This window comes from Phacochoerus africanus, chromosome 1 (assembly GCF_016906955.1).
Source record: "Phacochoerus africanus isolate WHEZ1 chromosome 1, ROS_Pafr_v1, whole genome shotgun sequence".
NCBI lineage: Eukaryota > Metazoa > Chordata > Mammalia > Artiodactyla > Suidae > Phacochoerus > Phacochoerus africanus.
Window position 1 is genome coordinate 103,751,233 of NC_062544.1, and position 21,005 is coordinate 103,772,237.

General features: G+C 42.9%; 1 protein-coding gene across 2 annotated transcripts in view; it reads right to left on the reverse strand.

Moving 5' to 3' along the window:
* Positions 1-21,005, reverse strand: part of SCN5A (sodium voltage-gated channel alpha subunit 5) — a 104,261-nt gene that overhangs the window by 14,404 nt on the left and 68,852 nt on the right. For both annotated transcript variants that reach the window (XM_047770337.1, XM_047770345.1), the window contains 3 exons: positions 20,621-20,775; positions 4,601-4,774; positions 796-918 (listed from right to left, as the gene is read on the reverse strand). In XM_047770337.1, the coding sequence (XP_047626293.1) occupies positions 796-918; positions 4,601-4,774; positions 20,621-20,775 (452 nt within the window). The remainder of the gene's footprint in view (positions 1-795; positions 919-4,600; positions 4,775-20,620; positions 20,776-21,005) is intronic.

Below are 21,005 nucleotides of genomic sequence, written 5' to 3' on the forward strand. Positions count from 1 at the left end.
TCAGAGAGAGACACACAGACAGGTCTGCGGAAGTCACAGCAGAACTATGCACGTCTTGTAAAAACAAAAGCCGAAAAATCAGGAGTTTCCTTGTGGCTCAGTGGGTTAAAGATCCAGCATTGTTAATGATGCAGCTCTGGTTACGGCTGTGGCACAGGTTCGATCCCTGGCCTAGGAACATCCACGTGCTGCGGGTGCAGCCAAAAAACAAAAACAAAACCCCCAAATGATACATGCAAACAAACATACATATAGATTTGTTTTCTTCCTATGTACAATGGGTAAGGTTTTTTCTCGATGCACTTTAAATTTGCCCTATATGGGCACATTCTTTGGTAAAATTTGGTGAAGCAAAAAAATGCAGATGACTCTACACCTAGAAAATAGTGCCAGAGAGTTTACCAAGCAGATGCAAACTGCCTTCTGACTGTGAGAACAGAGCTAACTTTTTCCTAGTTTCCTCCTTCCTTACTAGCACTGCCCTGCTGCCCAGGAGGCAGGGGACAGATGGGCACAAGAGTTGGGGCACACCTGGATGTGAGGTCCTGCCAGGAAGCAGAAGCTGAGGGGCCGAGCCTGGTGGGGCTGAGATGCCTGTGCTCCAGGCCTGGCTGCCTCTCCTGTGGAGCCCACAGCGCTGGGGGTAGCAGGCCCGGGGGCAGGCTCTCACAGCTCTCCTCTCTGGGTGCCTCCTGGAGATCCCACATGTGCTCCCATCAGGTCAGCAAGGGAGCCTGAGGCCCCTCAGTGGAGCTGCTTCCCACTGTCCCATGGGAAAGCAGCCACCCCTCTTACCCGCATGCCCTCAAAGCGTGACAGGGCTCGCAGGGGTCGGAGTGCACGCAAGGTCCGCAGTGACTTGATGGGGCCCATCTCAGCAAAGCCCAGTGCGTTGGCCACCAGGCTGATCAGCGAGACCTGTGAGGGACAGGGCGGGGGTGGGGTCATGGGACAACTCCAGACAGGTGGCGGGGCTCCTGAACCAGGTGTGAGAGAGGCAGCAGGCCTTCCCGTGTCCAGTCTATGCCTCCTGCTGGACATCGTCAGAGGCTGTCCTGCACTGAGCCAGCCTTCCCCAGGGCCCAAGAGGCTGGGGGCGAGCCCAAGTGTGTCCCGGCTTGCAGACCTTCCCCGAGGGCCTGCTGTGTGCACTACACACACACAATACACACACAGACAAACACAGCTGTAATAGCCCCCCTCACCCCGGGATGTGGAATGCATCTCCCCATTTTACAGAGGAGAAAACTGAGTTCCAAAGGCACCTGCTAGTGAGGAGGAGCAGGGCCACAAAGCCTGGGCTTTAGGTCCCTGTGTGCATTCCTTCCAGTTAGATTCTTGGGCCCGTCCCTACCCTCCTCCAAAGTAGACTCTTTGGGGAAGAAGGACTGAGTTGAGTATGAGCAGACAGATGGTCCTGGGCCACTTCCCCAAAGCTGGACCTCATAACATTCTACAATCTTCAAAGAAGGGAGGCCCAGATGGAGCCCCTGAGGACTGTGTTCTGCTCTCTGCCCTCTTCTCCTGCACCCAGGTGGCATTTCCACCCTGTGGATTTTATCCTTCTCAAGCCCCATGGGCATCCAATTCCTTCTCATGTCACTGCTGGCCACTGATCACAGGTTGGAAATGTCCCCCTGCCTGACCTCACTGGCTATCACCATTACCATCACCCTGGCTCTGAAAGCAGCCTGGGGGTGGCAAGGAGCTGCAGATGACAGCCTGACTCCCATGGCCTCCTCCCAGGCTCAGGAAGCACCAGAGTGGAAGAAGGCTGGGCAGAGGGGCTCTGGGGAGGGAGACTCCCAGGATGAACGTCTGTCCTGCTTCCATTCACCCTTTGAGGATGCTGGACTGTGGGGTCCCTACTCTGGAGGGGATGAGGGGCATCGCTCAGGGACCTCCTGCTGAGGGCAAGGCCCCGGGACCTGGTCCCACCACTGTCCCTGCCTAATTCCCAGCAACCACCCTTGTTGTCTATCCCTCCCAAAGCTTATCCTGCTCTGCCCACAGTCCCCACCCCCCCAATCTCAGCTGATGGCAACTCCATCCTTCCAGCTGCTCAGGCCACAAGCCCTGGCGCCATCTCTGCATCCTCTCATGCCCTACATCCAACCCATCAGGATTTCCTGTTGGCTCTGCCTTCAGAATGCGTCCGAAGTCCAAAAATTTCTCACTACTTCCCCTGCCACCATCCCAGCCAGGCCACCGTCATCTCTCCCCTGATTACTGCCACTGCCTCCTGACCTTCTCCCTGCTTCCACCCCCACCCCCAACCTGGACAGGGTGATCCTTTCATAACACCAGTCAGATCATGTCACTCTTCTGGCCAAAGCCCTTTAACGCCTCCCCATTTCATTCTAGATAAAGGCCCACGGTCTTCAAAGGCTGTACCCCTTCTGCCCCATGCAGTCTGGCCTCATCTCCTGCACTTCCATCCCTAACTCCTCATCTCCAGCCACTCTGGCCTCCTTGTAGTTCCTCAAGTATGCCAGGCACATTCCCACCACAGGACCTTTGCACAGAACCTCTGCTTGGAATGTTCTGCAGACATCTGCCTGGCTAACTCCAATTTCCTTCAAATGTTACCACGGTGGGCCCTGCCTGGCCAGCCTGTTTAAAGTTGTGACCTATATCTTCCCTTCTCGTGAGTCCCGGCCCTCCTAATCCCCTTCCCGCTCTATTACTTCCTTTTCTCCATGGTACAAATCAACAGCGTAACATAAGGCTGGTACATGTATTGTTTCTGGTTCACAGTCACCTTCCTCCATATGCAGACAGGGGCTTTGTCTATTTTGTTCCCCAAGACTGCCAGCATCTACAATAGCACCTGCATATAGTAGATGCCCTATAAATGCATGAACCTGGAAAAATCCTCCCTCCCTGTGGGGATAATGGGTGAGGGCAGGGCACAGCCAGTGTCAGGAGAGCTGGATTCCAGCACCACTTCTTTCTCCTCGACCTTGGCCAGGCCCTCCTCTGCTGTGAGCCTGTATCCTTCTCCACAGGCTAGTTCTCCAATCGTGAGCATTCCAGTCCCCTAGGCCTGACCTCAGCTGAGTTCCCCAAGGTATCAGGTGGTAGGAGGTGGGCTCCCCCAGCAGTCTCTATCAGGCCTACCCTGGGGGGCATCCAAGAAGCTGCAGGAACAGCAGGGTGAGGGTCCCAGGGCAGAGCTGCCAAGAAACCCAGGCCATCCCATGGCCCCTTGTCCTCCCCTTCATCCCGGGGAGGCTCTGAGGTCATCCAAGCCTCCCAGCCCCCGTCTCTGCCACCCTAGCACCCTTCACCCCAGCATTAGCAGCTTCTCAGCTAATTGAGGTGATGAAAGAGGCTTGGACTGGAGACGCAGTGACAAGGATCTGTATCCACGCATACGCTAGCCGGAGAGCCACTCGAGCTTGACCTCCGCCCAGGCCTGCACCCTGGCCAGGCCCACTGGTGGCTGAGCTCCTCCTGTTGGCCTCTGGGTCTGATGTGGGGACCAGGCACAGGCCTAAGCTCTTTTGTAACCATAAGAAGGACAGCCTCGGCTGGTGAGCAGAGCCTGATGCCAAGCTCAGAAGCCACAAGCACCTTCTGGAAAGCTCTTCCCAACCTTCAGATCCTGACCTGAAGGTTCAGATTCAGGCCTGCAGTGCGGGACCCAACACAACCAGAGGGTAATCCCTCAGCTGATCCCTTTGCCGTGCTCCTTCTGCCCTCAGGAAGTGCAGATCCAAGGCTGCCCAGCATCCTGACTCAGTTTTCTAGCCCCTCCCCCAGTGGCTACTCTCTCACTAGACAGTGCTCAGGAGCCCTGAAGGACCCTGCACTCACCCTGCTTGGTGCCCAGCAGTGTTCCAGGGTCTGGGGAGCGGTAGGGCAGGGGTGTACGACTTCATCTTCCGAGTGGGTGCTCAGGGGACATGCGCACCTCCTGCCCTGGGCTCCCTGGACCCACCGGAGGCCGGCAAGCACTGCCAGCTACACAATCACCCAGGGCAGCCACCCATAACCCCTTAGCCAGGGTTCGTGGCTTTCCTTCTCCCCCGGTGACTGCAGCCCTCTCATCCTCCCCAGTAATACCTCCTACCAGAGCCAGGAGGATCTTCACCTGCCCAGTATCCTTTCCTCAACCCCATGTGGCTCACTCCATTTCCTATACAGATGGCTTCCTCCCATGTGTGGACACACAGGCTCTTGACTGGCCATCTGTGGAGTGGGCCTGACAGTCACAATGCGCTGTGGTGAGGGCTGCCATGCAGGCTCCTCTGCTCCCAGCTTCTGGTCATCGTGAGAGGGTGAGACCCCATTCCTGCCTTGGCTCACACCCCTGCCTTCACTGTCCCCAGTGGTGAGTCTGATTTTTCCCAGTAGCAGGGCCTAGGTTTCCCCCCGTGTCCCCAACTGGGCATTCTGATGGCAGGGCCCAGGTCATCCCTCTGTGACCCCAGATTTGGGCCTCCTGCCTCTGTGCCCGCCCTGGGGCACAGCCGAACATCTCCACTTCGGTCTGCTGACTTCCGCTGCCCGGTCCTTCTGTCCTTGCATCCCTTTCCCTCAGCTCCTTCCTGCACGGGCAACGGGTCCCCCTGCTTCCCTTCCAGGCCCCACTCACGTCCACGATGAGGAAGTCAAGCCAGCACCAGGCGTTGGTGAAGTACTTCTTGAAGCCATAGGCCACCCACTTGAGCAGCATCTCCAGCACGAAGACGTAGGTGAACATCTTGTCGGCGTATTCCAGCAGGACCTTGATGGTCCTCCGCTCCTCCAGGTAGATGTCCTCGAAGGCCTGCAGACCAGGCCAGACAAGGCAGACGTGACGTCCCGAGCCCCGCCCGTCCCACCCCGCCTCCCTCTCTGACAGTGACTCCTGCCCGGGAAGCAGGAGCAGGAGGAGACAAGGAGGGGAGGGCGCTTGCTGGGTCAGGAAATGGTGTCAGTGGTGTGTGGACAATAAGGCAGTGTGTGCAGCAAGAAGGCTTCTTCCTTCCCTTCAAGAGCAGGTCTCAGGTCAGGGCTCCTGCATCATTAAGACCGCTCTCAAACTCACTGATCCCCCATTTTAACAAGGAGAGAGGGTGTGGGGGGGCTCAGCTCACGGCCTGCTGGTGGAAAGAGCATAACATCCCACTGCTGTGTTTTCACGCTGTTTACTTTATGCAGTGACCTACTTTGCATTGGAAGCTAATATTGTTTTCAATGACAACGACCATTCAAAGCTGCCCTTTAGGAATTCCCGTCATAGCTCAGTGGTTAACGAACCCAATTAGTATCCATGAGGTTGCGGGTTTGATCCCTGGCCTCGCTCAGTGGGTTAAGGATCCAGCATTGCCGTGAGCTGTGGTGTAGGTCGCAGACGTGGCTCGGATCCCGAGTTGCTGAGTGTGGTGTAGGCCGGCAGCTACAGCTCCAATTGGACCCCTAGCCTGGGAAACTCCATGTGCCACAGGTGCGGCCCTAAAAAAGGCAAAAAAAAAACCAACCAAACAAACAAAAAAAACCCAAACAAAGCTGCCCTTTACAATAAATTTATTTAAACAAATGAAAAAACCAGTGAGCATTCTTCTAAGGCAGAATTTTAAAGAACTGATAGTAAAGGCAGTTTGTACATAGGAAGTTTAGGAACTGCAGGACTAGATGAAGTTAAACCTCTTGCAATCCTCAGAAGACGGGAGTCAGAGTTGCTAAAATGCTTGAAGTTGTCAGTCTTTTACCACATTCTTACTGCTGACTCAACCCAAATCCCAAAGCCAAAAGAGACTCTGATGGCCCCCAGCTGCCCTCCTCCAACTCCAGGCATTCGATCTGTACCTGCCCCCTCCCCGCCCCACCCTGAGTTACCTCCCCCAACCAGAGTGTGCTCTGAGGCTCCCAGTCTAGGCAACTGAACGCGTCACTGAGGGCCCTGGGGAGCTGCCTCCACCTGTCGCTTTGGGCCTCCCTCTATGACTGCAGGGCCTCTGTGAGCTACAGTGATCGAGAGGGCTGGTGCTGTCAGCAGTGCCAAGTATGCACTGCCCAGGCATCACACGGCCAGTCTGGTCCTTCTAGATGGCATGACAGGATAATTCAGGTCTGTGGTACTTGTTCAAGACAAAAAAAAATAGGTGTTTTTCTGATTATAAAAAGTGTATACCTCATAAAAATGAAATAATACAGAAATTATAAAAAAGAATAAAAGGCATCTTCAATTTTAGGACACTAAAGTCACCACTGCTAACATTTAGGTGAACATTCTTTTCAACCTTCACTACTCATGTGTGTACATTTGAGTGCACAATTATTATAAATAGGCCAAATATTTTGCTTTGAAATTTCTTTTCCCATGAAATAATATGAATACATACCACATCTAAGATTCTTTTTAAAGGCTGCATCTGTTTCATTATTTGCATGTATTACTGTTAATTTAGCCATTGTTTCCCTAGTAGAAGCACCATTGCAATGAGCAGAGTTAGTATCTGATTATCTTGAGGAAAATTTCTAGAAGTGAGGTGAGAGGTCAAAGTTGTGCTTTGGTATAGATTAGGAACACGTCCTTCAGAAGGGGACACCACCTGACACTCCTTTCGCAGGGCATGAAGACCACTCCTGCCCCACCGCCTTCACTGGTTCTGTTTCTCCTTTGTCACACTTCCCAGTCTAATGAATGGAATTTGTATTTGCTACATTTGAACTTCTTTTATGACTAGTGATACTGACATCATTTCCTTGGATATCTGCATTGTTTTCTTTATAAACTGCCCATTCATGTCCTTTGCCTATTTTTTCACTTGAGTGTCTGCTTTATTTGGGGACATTAACTTGTTTTTATATACTTTATCCTAGCTGCATGCCTTTAAATGTTGTTTACTTTTGTTTACCATACAGAATTCCTATACTTCATTTAATATTGTTATATCATTTAATATAATTACATCATTTGTTACAATTTTCATTTAGTAAAACCGTTGGTATTGTGTTGAGAAAGGCCTTGCCAGTGACTTCTTGAACAAGATGGTGCAACAGAAGGACTTGAGCTCCCCTTCTCTCATGAAAACATCAAAATCACTACCAACTGCTAAGCAACCATTGGCAAAAGAAGACGTGAACCTACAAAAACAGATATTCTCCATCCAAAGACCAAGACAAAGCCACAATAAGTAGAAGGGGTACTTTTGTGATATAATCAAATCCCATATTCACCAGGTGGGTGACTCACAAACTGGAAAATAATTATCTTGCAGAGGTTCTCCCACAGGAGTGAGACATCAGAGCCCCACATCTGGGTCCCCACCCTGGGGGTCTGGTCTTAGTAGGAGGAGCCCCCAGAACATTTGGCTTTGAAGGCCTGTGGGGCCAAAGTATAGGAGCTCCAGAGAACTGGGGGAGACAAAGACTCCACTCTTGGAGGATGCATACAAGGTCTCATGTGCACTGGGACCTGGAGCAAATCAGTGACTCTTTAGGAAGCTGGGCCAGACTTACTTGTAGGTCTTAGAGGGTTTCCAGGGAAGGTGGAGGTCATCTGCGGCTCACTGTGGGGCAAGGACACTGGTGGCAGAGGCCCCAGGGAATATTCGTTGGTGTGAACTTTCCTGGAGGTCACCATTTTAGCACCAAGACTATCCCCACCCAACAGCCTTCAGTCCCAGTGCTGGGATGCATCAGGCCAAACAACCAACGAGATGGGAACACAGCCTCACTCATCAGCAGACAGGTTACCTAAAGAGGTCTTGAGTCCAAAGTCACTTTTGACACATTGCCTGACATGGCCCTACCCACCAGAGATTCAAGAGCCAGCTACACAAACCAGTGGGCAGGCATCACTCTCTTCTACCAGGGAGCCTGCACAAGCCCCTGGACCAACTGCACCCATCAGGTAACAGACACCAGAAGTGAGAGGAGCTACAATCCTGCAGCCTGAGAAACACAAACCATAATCACAGAAAGCTAGACAAAATGGGACAGCACAGGAATATGTTCCAGACAAAGGAACAGTATAAAAATCCAGAAAAACAACTAAGTGAAGTGGAGACAGACAATCTACCTGAAAAAGAATTCAGAGTAATGACAAGTAAAAGATGGTCCAAGATCCCAGAAAAGGAATAGAGGCACAGATGAAGAAGATACAAGAAATGTTCAACAAAGCTCTAGAAGATATAAAGAACAGAGATGACAAATACAATAAAGTAAATGAAAAAATACACTAGAAGGAATGAATAGCAGAATAAATGAGGCAGAACAAATAAGTGAAGCTGGAAGACAGATTGGTGGAAATCACTGCAATGAAACAGAATAAAGAAAAAAGAGTGAAAAGAAATGAGGACAGGCAGTTCCTGGTGTGTGCAGTTGGTTAAGGATATGGCATTGTCTCTGCAGTGCCTTGGGTTGCTCCAGAAGTATGGGTTTGCTCTCTGGCCTGGCACAGTGGGTTAAGGATCTGGTGTTGCCACAGCTATGGCATAGGTTGCAGCTGCCACTTGAATTTGATCTCTGGCCCAAGAAGCTCTATATGCTGCAGATGTAGTCAAACAAAACAAAACAAAAAATGCTAAAGGAAGTCCCCTATGCATAAAAGAAAAGGCTAAAACTAGAAACAAGAACATTATGAATGGGAAAGCTCACTGGTAAAGGAAAACATACAGTAAAGGTAGGAAATCATCCATACACAAATATGATATCAAAACCAGCAAGTGTGAGAAGAGTGTACAAATGCAGGATACTGAAAATGCATTTTTTTTGTTTTTTTTGTTTTTTGTTTTTTGCTTTTTAGGGCCACACCCGTGACATATGGAGGTTCCCAGGCTAGGGGTCTAATTAGAGCTATAACTGCCGGCCTACACCACAGCCACAGCAACACCAGATCCGAGCCATGTCTGCAACATGCCCCATGGCTCACAGCAACACCAAATCCTTAACCCACTGAGTGAGGGTAGGGATTGAACCCTCAACCTCACAGTTCCTAGTTGGATTCATTTCCACTGTGCCATGAAGGGAACTGGAAATGCATTTTGAATTAAGGGGCCAGCAACTTAAAACAATCTTGTATATACAGAGACTGCTATATCAAAACTTCAGGGTAACTACAAATGAAAAATCTACAATAGGAAGTTCCCATTGTGACTCAGCAGTAACAAACTCAACTAATGTCCATGAGGTTGTGGGTTCAATCCCTGGCCTTGCTCAGTGGGTTAAAGATCTGGCATTGCTATGAGCTGTGGTGTAGGTCTCAGATGCAGCTCAGATCTGGCATTGCTGTGGCTGTGGCTGTGGTTGTGGTGTAGGCTGGTGGCTACAGCTCTGATTAGACCCCTAGCCTGGGAACCTCCAAATGCCTGGGTGTGGCCCCAGAAAAGACAAAAAGACAAAAAATAAAATAAAATAAAATAAAATAAAAACAGTTATAAGAGACAAAAAAGGACACTATATAACAATCAAGATATTGATATAAGAAGAAGATATAACACAATAATAATGGAGGACTTTAACAGTCCACTTATATCGAAGGACAGATTGTTCAGGCAGAAAATCAATAAGGAAACACAGGCCTTAAAAGTCACATTATATGAGATGGACTTAATTCATATTTATAGAACATTCCACCTGAAAGCAGCAGAGCAGACATTCTTCTCAAGTGCACATGGGGACATTGTCCAGGATGGAGCAAGTGCTAGGCCAAAAAACAAGTCTCAGTAACTATAAGAAAACTGAAATAGTTTCTGACCAATTTTAATGCCATGGGATTAGAAATCAACTACAAGAAAAAAACCTGTAAAATAACACAAACATGTTGAGGCTAAATAATATGCTACTGAACAACCAATGGATCACTGAAGAAATTAAAAAGGAAATTAAAAAAACCCTACAGACAGATGAAAATGAAAGTGTGACAATCCAAAACCTATGGGACAAGAAAAGCTGTATTAAGAGGGAAATTTATAGCACTACAATTTTACCTCAGGAAAAAAGAAAACACTCAAACAACCAAACCTTACACTTAAAGCTACTACAGCAAGAAAAACAACAACAGCAACAAAACCAAAGTAAGTAGAATGAACAAAATCATAAAAATCAGAGCAGAAAGAAATGAAATAGAGACAAAGAAAACAATAGAAAAGATCAGTGAAACTAAAAGCTGGTCCTTTGGAAAGATAAACAAAATTGATAAACCTTTAGCCAGACTCTTCAAGCAAAAAAAGGAGAGGGCTCACATCAATAAAATCAGAAATGAAAAAGGAGAACTCACAACGTTACCACAGAAATCAAGGATCATAAGACACTGCTACAAGCAACTATATGCCAATAAAATGGACAACCTAAAAAAAATGGACAAATTCTTAGTACAGTCTTCCAAGGCTCAACCAGGAAGAAATAGAAAATATGAACAGACCAGTCACAAGTACTGACATTGAAACTGTGATTTAAAAACTCCCAACAAACAAAAAATCCAGGACTGGATGGCTTCACAGGTAAATTCTATCAAACATTTCTCTAAATAGAGTTAACACCCATTCTTCTGAAACTCTTCCAAAAAACCTGCAGAGAAAGGAACACTCAAACTCATTCTATGAGGCCACCTACGCTGTGGTAACAAAACCAGACAAAAGTACCACAAGAAAAGAAGATTACAGGCCAATATCACTGAGGAACAAAGATGTGAAAGTCCTCAAGAAAATATCAGCAAACCACATTCACCAAGAATCATATAACATGACCAAATGGGATTTATCCTAGGGATGCAAAATTTCTTCAATATTCAGAAATCAATCAGTGTGATAAACTGAAAAAAAAAATATGGTGATCTCAATAGACGAAGAAAAAGCTTTTGACAAAATTCAACACTTATTTATGATAAAACCTCTCCAGAAAGTGGGCCTAGAGGGAACCTACCTCAACACAATAAAGGCCATATATGACATACCCACAACTAACATCAATCTCAATAGTGAAAAGCTGAAAGCATTCCCTTTAATATCAGGAACAAGACAAAGATGTCCATTTTTACTGCATATTTCAATTTCAACATATTTTTTTGAAGTCCTAGCAACAGCAATCAGAGAAGAAAAAGAAATAAAAGCAATCAAAATTGGAAAAGAAGTGGTGAAACTGTCACTGTTTGCAGACAATATGATACCACACATAGAAAAATCCTAAAGATGCTACCAGAAAATTACCAGAGCTCATCAATGAATTCAGTCAAGTTGCAGGTTACAAAATTGATACACAGAAATCTGTTGCATTCCTATACACTAACAACAAAAGATCTGAAAGAGAAATTAAGGAAACAATCCCATTTACCATCACATCAAAGAGAATTAAATACCTAGAAATAAACCTACCTAAGGAGGCAAAATACCTGTACTCTGAAAAGTAGAAGACACTGATGAAGGAAATCAAAGATGACACAAACAGATGGAAAGATATACCATGCTCTTGGATTGAAATAATCTACATTGTCAAATGACTGTACTACCCAAGCCAGTGTATAGATTCAGTGCAATCCCTGTCAAACTACCAATGGCATTTTTTCACAGAACTGGAATGAAAAATTTTTTAAAATTTGTTTGGAAACACAAAAGATCTCAAATATCCAATACTATCTCTTTTTTCTTTCTTTTGCTTTTCAGGGCCACACCTGCAGCATATGGAAGTTTCCAGGCTAGAGGTCAAATTGGAGCTACAGCTGCTGACCATGGCCACAGCCACATAGGATCTGAGCCACATCTGTGACCTACACCACAGCTCATGGCATATGCTGGATCCTTAACCCACTGAGCAAGGCCAGGGATCAAACTTGCCTCCTCATGGATAGTCAGATTTGTTACTGCTGAGCCACAATGGGAACTGCAGCCAATGTAATCTTAAGAAAGGAAAACAGAGCTAGAGGAATCAGGCTCCCCAACTTCAGACTGTACTACAAAGCTACAGTCATCAAAACAGTATGGTACTGGCACAAAAACATAAATATAGGTCAATGGAACAGCATAGAAAGCCCAGAAATAAACCCACGCACCTATGGTCAACTAATTTATGACAAAGGAGACAAGAATATGCAATGGAGAAAAGACAGTCTCTTCAGTAAGTGGTGCTGGGAAAACTGGATAGCTACATGTAAAAGAATGTAATTAGAACACCCACTAACATACTACACAAAAATAAATTCAAAATGCATTGAAGATCTAAACATAATACCAGATACTATAAAACTCTTAGAGAAAAACACAGGCAGAACACTCTATGACATAAATCACAGCAATATCTTTTTGGATCCACTTCTGAGAGTAATGAAAATAAAAACAAAAATAAAACATGGGATATAATTAAACTGAAAGCTGTTGCATAGCAAAGGAAACCATAAACAAAACAAAAAGACAACCACGGAATGGGAGAAAATCTTTGCAAATAAAGTGACTGACAAGGGATTAATCTCCAAAATATATGAACATCTCACACAGTTTTACATTAAAAAAAAACAACCCAATTTAAAATGGTTAGAAGATCTAAACAGACATTTCTCCGAAGGATATAGACATTTATTTCCAAAATGTACATGAAAAGATGTTCTACATCTCTAATTATTAGAGAAATGCAAATCAAACCTATAATGAGGTGTCACCTCACACCAGTCAGAATGGCTTTCATGAAAAAGTCTTAATAAGTACTGGAAGGTGTGGAGAAGGGGAACCCTCTTACACTGTTGGTGGGAATGAAAATTGGTACAGCCACTCTGGAGAACAGTATGGAGGTTCCTCAAAAGACTAAAAATAGAGTTGCCATATGATCCAGCAATCCAATTCCTGGGCACATATCCAGAGAAAACCATAACTGAAAAAGATATATGCATCCTAATGTTCACTGCAGCACTATTTACAATAGCCAAGATATGGAAGCAACCTCAATTTCCATCTACAGAGGAATAGATAAAGATGTGGTATATAGATACAATGGAACATTACTCAGCCACAAAAAAGAGTGAAATAATGCCATTTGTAGTAAGGTGGATGGACTTAGAGATGATCACACTAAGAGAAGTAAGTCAGAGAATGACAAATATCGTAAAATATCACTCATATGTGGAATCTAAAAAAAATGACACAAATGAACTAATTTACAGAACAGAAACAGACTTACAGACATAAAAAACAATCTTATGGGTACCAAAGTGGAAAGGTGGGGGGAAGAGATAAATTAGGAGGTTGGGATTAACATATACACAGTACTATAAATAAAACAGATAATCAACAAGGGCTACTGTATAGCACAGGGCATTCTACTCAGTATTCTGTAATCATCTATATGGAAAAATAGTCTGAAAAAGATGGATATATACATATATCTCCACATACACACACACACACACACACACACACACAAACTTAAAGCTGTTGCACAGCAAAGGAAACCATAAACGAAACAAAAAAGACAACCCACAGAATAGGAGAAAGTCTTTGCAAATACAATGACCAACAAGGGATTAATCTCCGAAATATATGAACATCTCATACAGTTTTATATTAAAAAACCAATCAATCCAATTTAAAATGGTGAGAAGATCTAAACAGACATTTCTCAAAAGGAGACAGACAGATGGCCAAAATGCACATGAAAAGATGCTCTATATTGCTAATTATTAGAGAAATGCAAATCAAACCTTAAACCTATAAATATATATATATATAAAACTGAGTCACTTTGCTGTACATCTGAAACTAATGCAACATTGCAAATCAACTATACTCCAATATAAAATAAAACTTCAATTTAAAAAAAGACTACACGAGTTCTTCTTATGGCTCAGCAGGTTTTGAACCTGACTAGTATCCATGAGGTTGAGGGTTCAATTCCTGTTCTTGCTCAGTGGATTACGAATCCGGCGTTGCTATGAGCTGGTGTAGGTTGCAGGTGTGGCTCAGTTCCCACATTGCTGTGGCTGTGGCTGTGGCATAGGCAGGCAGCTGCAGCTCCGATTCAACCCCTAACCTGGGAACTTCCATATGCCTCAAGTGCTGCTCTAAAAAGCAAAATAATAAATAAATAAATAAATAATAAAGACTACAAAAATACATACAAAATAAAATGAATGAGGCACATTCAGAAAAAAAAAAAAGAAAGAAAAAGAAAAAGAAAGAAAGCAAGCCAGCCAGCCAGCCACCCAGCCAGCCACCCAGTCCTTGCCTCTTCAAAGGCTAGGAAAAATGACCTTTCTTTCTTTTTTTTTTTTTTAAATTTTCCGGTTTCACTGTTTTATATTACAGTTAAAATAATGTAATATATTTTAGTAAAGAGAAAATATCTATTTAATATTATTTTTCAGAGAGTCTTGACACGTGTCCTACACTTTATTAAATAATCCACTTTAAATTTACAGAGTAGTATGGAATTCCCGTCATGGATAGGTGGTTAATGAACCTGACTAGTATCCATGAGAACACGGGTTTAATCCCTGACCTCACTCAGTGGGTTAAGGACCCAGTGTTGCCATGAGCTGTGGTGCAGGTCACAGACGTGGCTCAGATCCAGGTGGCTGTGGCTGTGGCTGTGGTATAGGCCGGCAACTGTAGCTCCGATTTGACCCTTAGCCTAGGAATTCTCCATATGCCGTGGTGAGGCCCTAAAAAGCAAAATAAATAAATAAATAAAAAATAGGTAAGTTTACAGAGAAGTTGACTATATCATTTACTACATGTCTATATTTGCTTAAATCTATTTCAGACCTCTGTGTGGTTCTATTGCTCCCTTGGTCTCTTCCTGAATTAGTGTCACAAATTTTCCTGGCCATTTTGCGTAATTTTAAAGATAAACTTAACAATATTTTGTCAAATTCCCTTTAAAAGATTAGAAATGTATTACTGCATTGTGTTTATTAACTATTTTAGGAAATAATAGTCTTTCTTCCAAGGCCAGTGTATATTTATAGTGTGTTTTTCTATTTGTTTCTCTTTTTTTACATTCCTTAGGAAAGTTTAATAGTTTTCTTCATGTACCTCTTAAACATTTCATATTATGTTTATTTCCAGTTATTTTATGGCTACAGTGCCTGACATGTAAGGACTACTGGAGCAATGTTAGTTACTCATTACTAAATGGTTTCTGTTAGTATAAAACAAAACAACAACAGCAATAATTATTTATATATTTTGTTTTAGTTTTAGTTTTTTTTGTTTTTTGCTGTACCCATGGCATACAGAAGTCCCCAAGCCAGGGATTGAACCTGGGCCACAGCACCAACCAAAGCTACTACAGTGATAATGCTAGATCCTTAACCTGCTTCACCACAAGGGAACTCTAATATATATGTATATATTTTTAAATTTTATTAGAATATAGTTGAATTACAATGGTATATTTGTTTTATAACTGGCTATATAATGTTTTTAATAGGTTTTAAATTTTGTAAGCAATCACTATCTATAAGTAATGATATACTTCTATTATTTTAAACTCGTTTTATACTTCAATAATTCTCATCCAGTTTTTATACTGTGTGTTTTATACCATACGAAAACCAGTTAGAAGGTAGTTAAATCATCCTTTTCTTATTCCTGACTCTAATAAAAACGTTTCCATTGATTTACTACTAATGATGATGGTAGAAGTTAATTTGAAAGTAAGTTTTTCACTAAGTTAAGGGAATATATTTTATTACTATTCTTAACAAAGTTTTAAAAATCAGGAATTCATTGAGATAATTATATGGTTTTTCATTTTTGTCTGACTCATATAAATAGATTTCCTAATACGGCACCATTCTGACTTAGGATATACCTAGCTATGACTCACTTAATCTTTTAAATATTTTACTGGATCCTGCTTGCCTGTATTTTAAGATTTTTGCATTACTATTTGAAAGTGTACAATATGAAACTGGTCTGTGGTTTTACTCTTGGTATATGTAAGTTTTTCAAAATCAGCATTTTTTACCTTTCATAAAAAATAATTTATAGATTTTATATCTTTTTCACACAGTAGAAAATTTTAAATAGGATTGAAATTATTTTCTTTCTTGGGAACATGAAAAATCCAGTCTTGGAGATACAAGAGATTGGACTAGCTAATGGTTTATTTGACTATTTTGATTTTTCAAGGAATCAGCTTTGGAATTTTATCAGTTTTACCATTTATTTTCTTATTCATTAATTTGTATTTTTCTTTTATTAATTACTTCCTTTACTTTCCTTAAGATTTTGTTGTTATATTTATAATTCCTTAAGTTAAATAATTAATTTATGTTCTATTTAGTAATGAAAATGCTGAAGTCTATGACTTTTACTCTTATTACAGCTTTGGCTGCATCCCACATCAAGTATTACCAATATCGTTATTTTCTAGTTTCTTCCCTCCCCCAAAGCTTTTTCTCTACATCTATTTTTCCTTTCTTATTTTTTCTAGATTTCAGGTGGACAAAACTGGTTGAATCATAAAGTTTGATTTACTGTCATATTTTGTACATGAATAGTCTCTTTATTTTATTTACTTGCTTGCTTATCCATGAAACGAACACCTGTGAGCCAACCACAGAACTATTTTTCTGGTTGATCCAAAGTTTAAGAATAACATTTACATTTCTAAGTTTTTTTTTCTTTCAATCTTTCTATCTTTGCTACATCTAGCAGTTTTCTCTTCTATTTTAGTCCTTTTTCACAGGGCTATTATGACAATTAAATGAATTAATATTTACAAAATTTTACAATAGGGCCTGGCACATAGTGAGTACTTTTAAGTGTTATTTATTATTTTATTATTATTAGGTTATATCAAATTTATTGACTATACATAATTTTTAGATTTCTTATTCTCTTCTTGTCTTTTCTATTTGATTTCTTTTTTTTTTTTGTTCATGGGGAAAAATCCTTTATTATTCACAATCAAATAGTAAATACAACCTCTGTTAAAATATATTTAAAAGTATTTTTCTTTCAAAATAAAATAGATGTTTGTCATTGACAAAATTGGGCTGTTTCTTCAGATTGAGATATTCATCTATGAAAACATTCTGCACAAATGATTAAAGGCTAACTATTAAAAAACCAAATTAATGGACAATCTCAAAAGCAATTGCCATTCACCACCATTGCAATTACTATGTATATGGTAGCTAATATTAATTACTAGGCATTATCCTAAGTGCTTAACATTGATCACCTTATTTAATCATGGGAATAACTGCACATTTGTGCTACTTTTATATTTCATTTCATATATGAAATAAAAAGTCATTTAATAGAATCGAACATCCATTAAAGATAAAAACTCTAATCAAACTAACAAAACAATTTTTTCAAACAGATAGTCTAGCTACAAAATAAGGCCTATAGATAGCATCTTAACAGTGAAACATAAAAACAATTTCCTTTAAAATTACAAATAGGAAAAGAATGTCACTCTCACTAATCTTTTGCAGCTTTCCAAGATTCTATTTGATTTCTTAAGAACTAATACAAATGTGGCAAGCAACCTAAATGTCCATCATCAGAGAAATGGATAAGGAAGATGTGGCACATATATACAATAGAATATCATTCAGCCATAAAAAAAGAATGAAATAATGCCATTTGCAGCAACATGCATGGACCTAGAGATTATCATACTGAGTGAAGTAAGTCAGAGAAAGACAAATATCATATGATATCACTTATATTTTTATATATAGTAAAAATGATATAAAATAACATATATATATAAAACAGAAACAAACTCACGGATTTCAAAACCAACCTTATGGTTACCATAGGTGAAACCATCAGGGAAATGAGGAATTGGGAGAGTAGGAATAACATACACACTACTGTAAAAATAGATGAATAAAAAGAACAGATCATATAGCACAGGAAAATCTATTCAATAGTTTGTAATACCCTATTATGGGTAAAAAGAATGAATATATTTACATGTATAACTGACTCACTTTGCTGAACACCTGAAACTAATATATCATTTTAAGTCAAATATATCCCAATAAAATTTAGAGAAATGTGGTACCATCTCACTGTACTACTGTACTGTTACCATTTTTTCCTGATTTTGCTTTATGTAAGTGCTATGAAATCCAAAGAAAATATGTTCGTAATAATTGTACTTTAATTATAGGTTGTTTTATCTTTGTTTTGTTTTTTCCGCAGATTTTTTTTTTTTTGTCTTTTTCTAAGGCTGCACCCATGGCATATGGAGGTTCCCAGGCTAGGGGTACAATCAGAGCTACAACTACCGGCCTACACCACAGCCACAGCAGATCCGAACTGAGTCTGCGACCTATACCAAAGCTCATGGCAACACCAGATCCTTAACCCACTGAGCGAGACCAGGGATCGAACCTGCAACCTGATAGTTCCTAGTCAGATTTGTTAACCACTGAGCCACAATGGGAACTCCTTATCTTTGTTTTATCTCAAGATTTTTACCTGGAATTCAACCTTGTTTGACATTAACAAATAAGAATACTCTGATTTTTGTTGCCAATGTTTGCATTTGCCTATTATATCATTATTTCACTTTTAATATTTCTTTCTTTTTTTTTTTTTGTCTTTTTGCCATTTCTTGGGCTGTTCCTACAGCATATGGAGGTTCCCAGGCTAGGAGTTGAATCGGAGCTGTAGCCACCAGCCTACGCCAGAGCCACAGCAACGCAGAATCTGAGCCACAGCTCACGGCGAGGCCGGATCCTTAATCCACTGAGCGAGGCCAGGGATCGAACCCGCAACCTCATGGTTCCTACTCGGATTTGTTAACCACTGAGCCATGATGGGAACTCCTCACTTTTAATATTTCTGGGTCACAGTGTCTCAGGTTTGTCATTTAAGAACACATAGCTGGGTTTTATTCCCCCAATTTATTTAGAGTCCTTTTTTTAAAAGATCAATTTTGTCCAGTTACATTTATTATTAAAACATATGTTTGATCTTGCCTTTTCCATATTATTTTGTTTCCTAATTTAATGCTTTCTTTTTCCTTCTTTTTTCCCCTATCTTTTGCTGCAAAATCCCTGTGTTCTTAAAAAAATTTTCCCTTCAGCAATTTGGAAGTGATATATAGTCTGCTTTCTGTTAAACAAGTTTATAACTTTAAATAACACAGACTTCTTTTTCTCAATATATCATTGATGTGGGTTTTTGTTGTTTTTTTTTTTAAACAGTGCTTGGCTGTCTACCCTGATGAGATTCACCATTCACTTGCCAAAACTCCTCCTCACTTATGCCAGGCTGAGCTTTTCCTCCACAGCCCAGACTGAATGGCTCTGGCTGCCCTTGTTTGTGGCTGTTTAAAAACAACACTCGTTAACATATTGTCAAATCCTCCTTCTCTGAAGCCTACAGAGATTTGGCTCAAGCTGCCAGTGGTAAAACAGCATGTAGCCTGCAAGCCATGGCTCCAGACTGACTCTGGAACAGAGGCAGGACAGTACAGCGTGGGGTGGGAGGCCCAGAGGTTTAGCAGTGACAGCTGAAGTGCCTCCCATGGCATGCCCCCACAGGAGGCAGCATGGGCTGGAGGCATACAGCCTGGGATCAGAATGGCCCTCTTCCTCTCTAGAGTCCAAAGCATTCCTAGTTAGTTGCTCAACCATGGGGTTCTCATCTCCCAAGAATATCAGGTGCTTGCTCCCTCTGGGCTAGGAAAGTTTCTATTTCTTCTGCCTTCTTCATCACCCTCCTCCCTGCTTACCAGCACCTTCCACAACCCTCTCCAGGGCTATTCCATCTCCTTCTAGAGATCAGTGTAAGGTGCTTGGGAACCAGATGGGGCATCCTTGGAGAACCTTACTGCTCCTCCTGGCCTCACCAAACCTCCCTGTTTTCCACAGCCCAGCTCCATCTGCTTCTTTCAGGGAGTCTTCCTGATTGCTCCTGAGTTCTCTCTGATCTCCCATCACGCTGAGTCATCTACTCCATTCTTCCTCAGCTCTCTCAAGCTGATCTCTGACTATCTCAAACCTGCTGAATCTGGTTTTCCCAACTAGAATGGGAGCCCCTGAGGGCAGTGCTGGGGCATCTTCCTCCTATTGCTCCTCCATAGCTCATAGGCCTAGTGGATACAAAGAGAACTCAGTAAAGATCTATTGCACAAATGGAAAGTCCAGACAAAGGGCTCTGGAATCTGATTCTCTGGGCTCAAATGCCACATCTGCTGCTTGTGAGTGGTGGGGCTTTGGGCAAGTTACTTAATGTTTCTACAAAGAGTTGCTGTGGGGATTAGATGTGATAATGTGTGAACTACATAGCTTGGCCTGGAGCCCCAGAAGACATGGAATGAGTGGCGCTACCAGTGTAATATCAGCCCATATTAATTGCATTGAACTAGTCTGATGGAGGGTCTGATGCTGTGTGCAGGTGGGTGTGTCACCAGGGCCTGGGTGTTGGTGACTGGTGACCTGTGACCTATATCAGCTATGCAGTGTGATCTGGGCAAATCATTTACCTTTGTGGAACAAGGGGTCCTGGACGGATGACCTCTGTGAGCCCTTTCTGTTCTGACCTCCATTTGTGCTACGCATATTGAGTTTGTGAGATGGTCCTGATCTGAAGCCCTGGGGGAGTGCATTTTCAGCAGAGGCTCTGCCCCAGTTTCTGACTTGGCTTTCTAGCTGGAGGGCTCCTGTCTCTACCCTCCCCTCCTGATCCATCCCTCCCTGCCCAATCACATATCCCCAGGAGGGTACCAGCGCTCCACTGCTGAGCAGGATCATGAAGATGATGAACGTCTCGAACCAGCTGTGTTCCACGATGCGGTAGCAGGTCTTGCGCAGCCTCCACCAGACCTTCCCTGGGGCCTGCGTGGTGTCCACAGTGCAGCAGGGACAGCGTCGGACACAGCCTATGGGGGAGGAAGGGCGGAGAGGGGTCAGGCCCAGTTCAGGACCTACATCTGATGGCAGAAAGTTGGGTGGTTGAAAGAAGTTATAATGATGGGTAATGAACTGGGCAACATAGTGGGCATGGCCATGGCAGGGATGGGGGCAGGGAAGGGATGACTATAGGTGCTGCCCTCAGGAGCCTACACTCAGCAGGAACCCCGTTGAGAGGCTGGATCGACCAGACAACCGG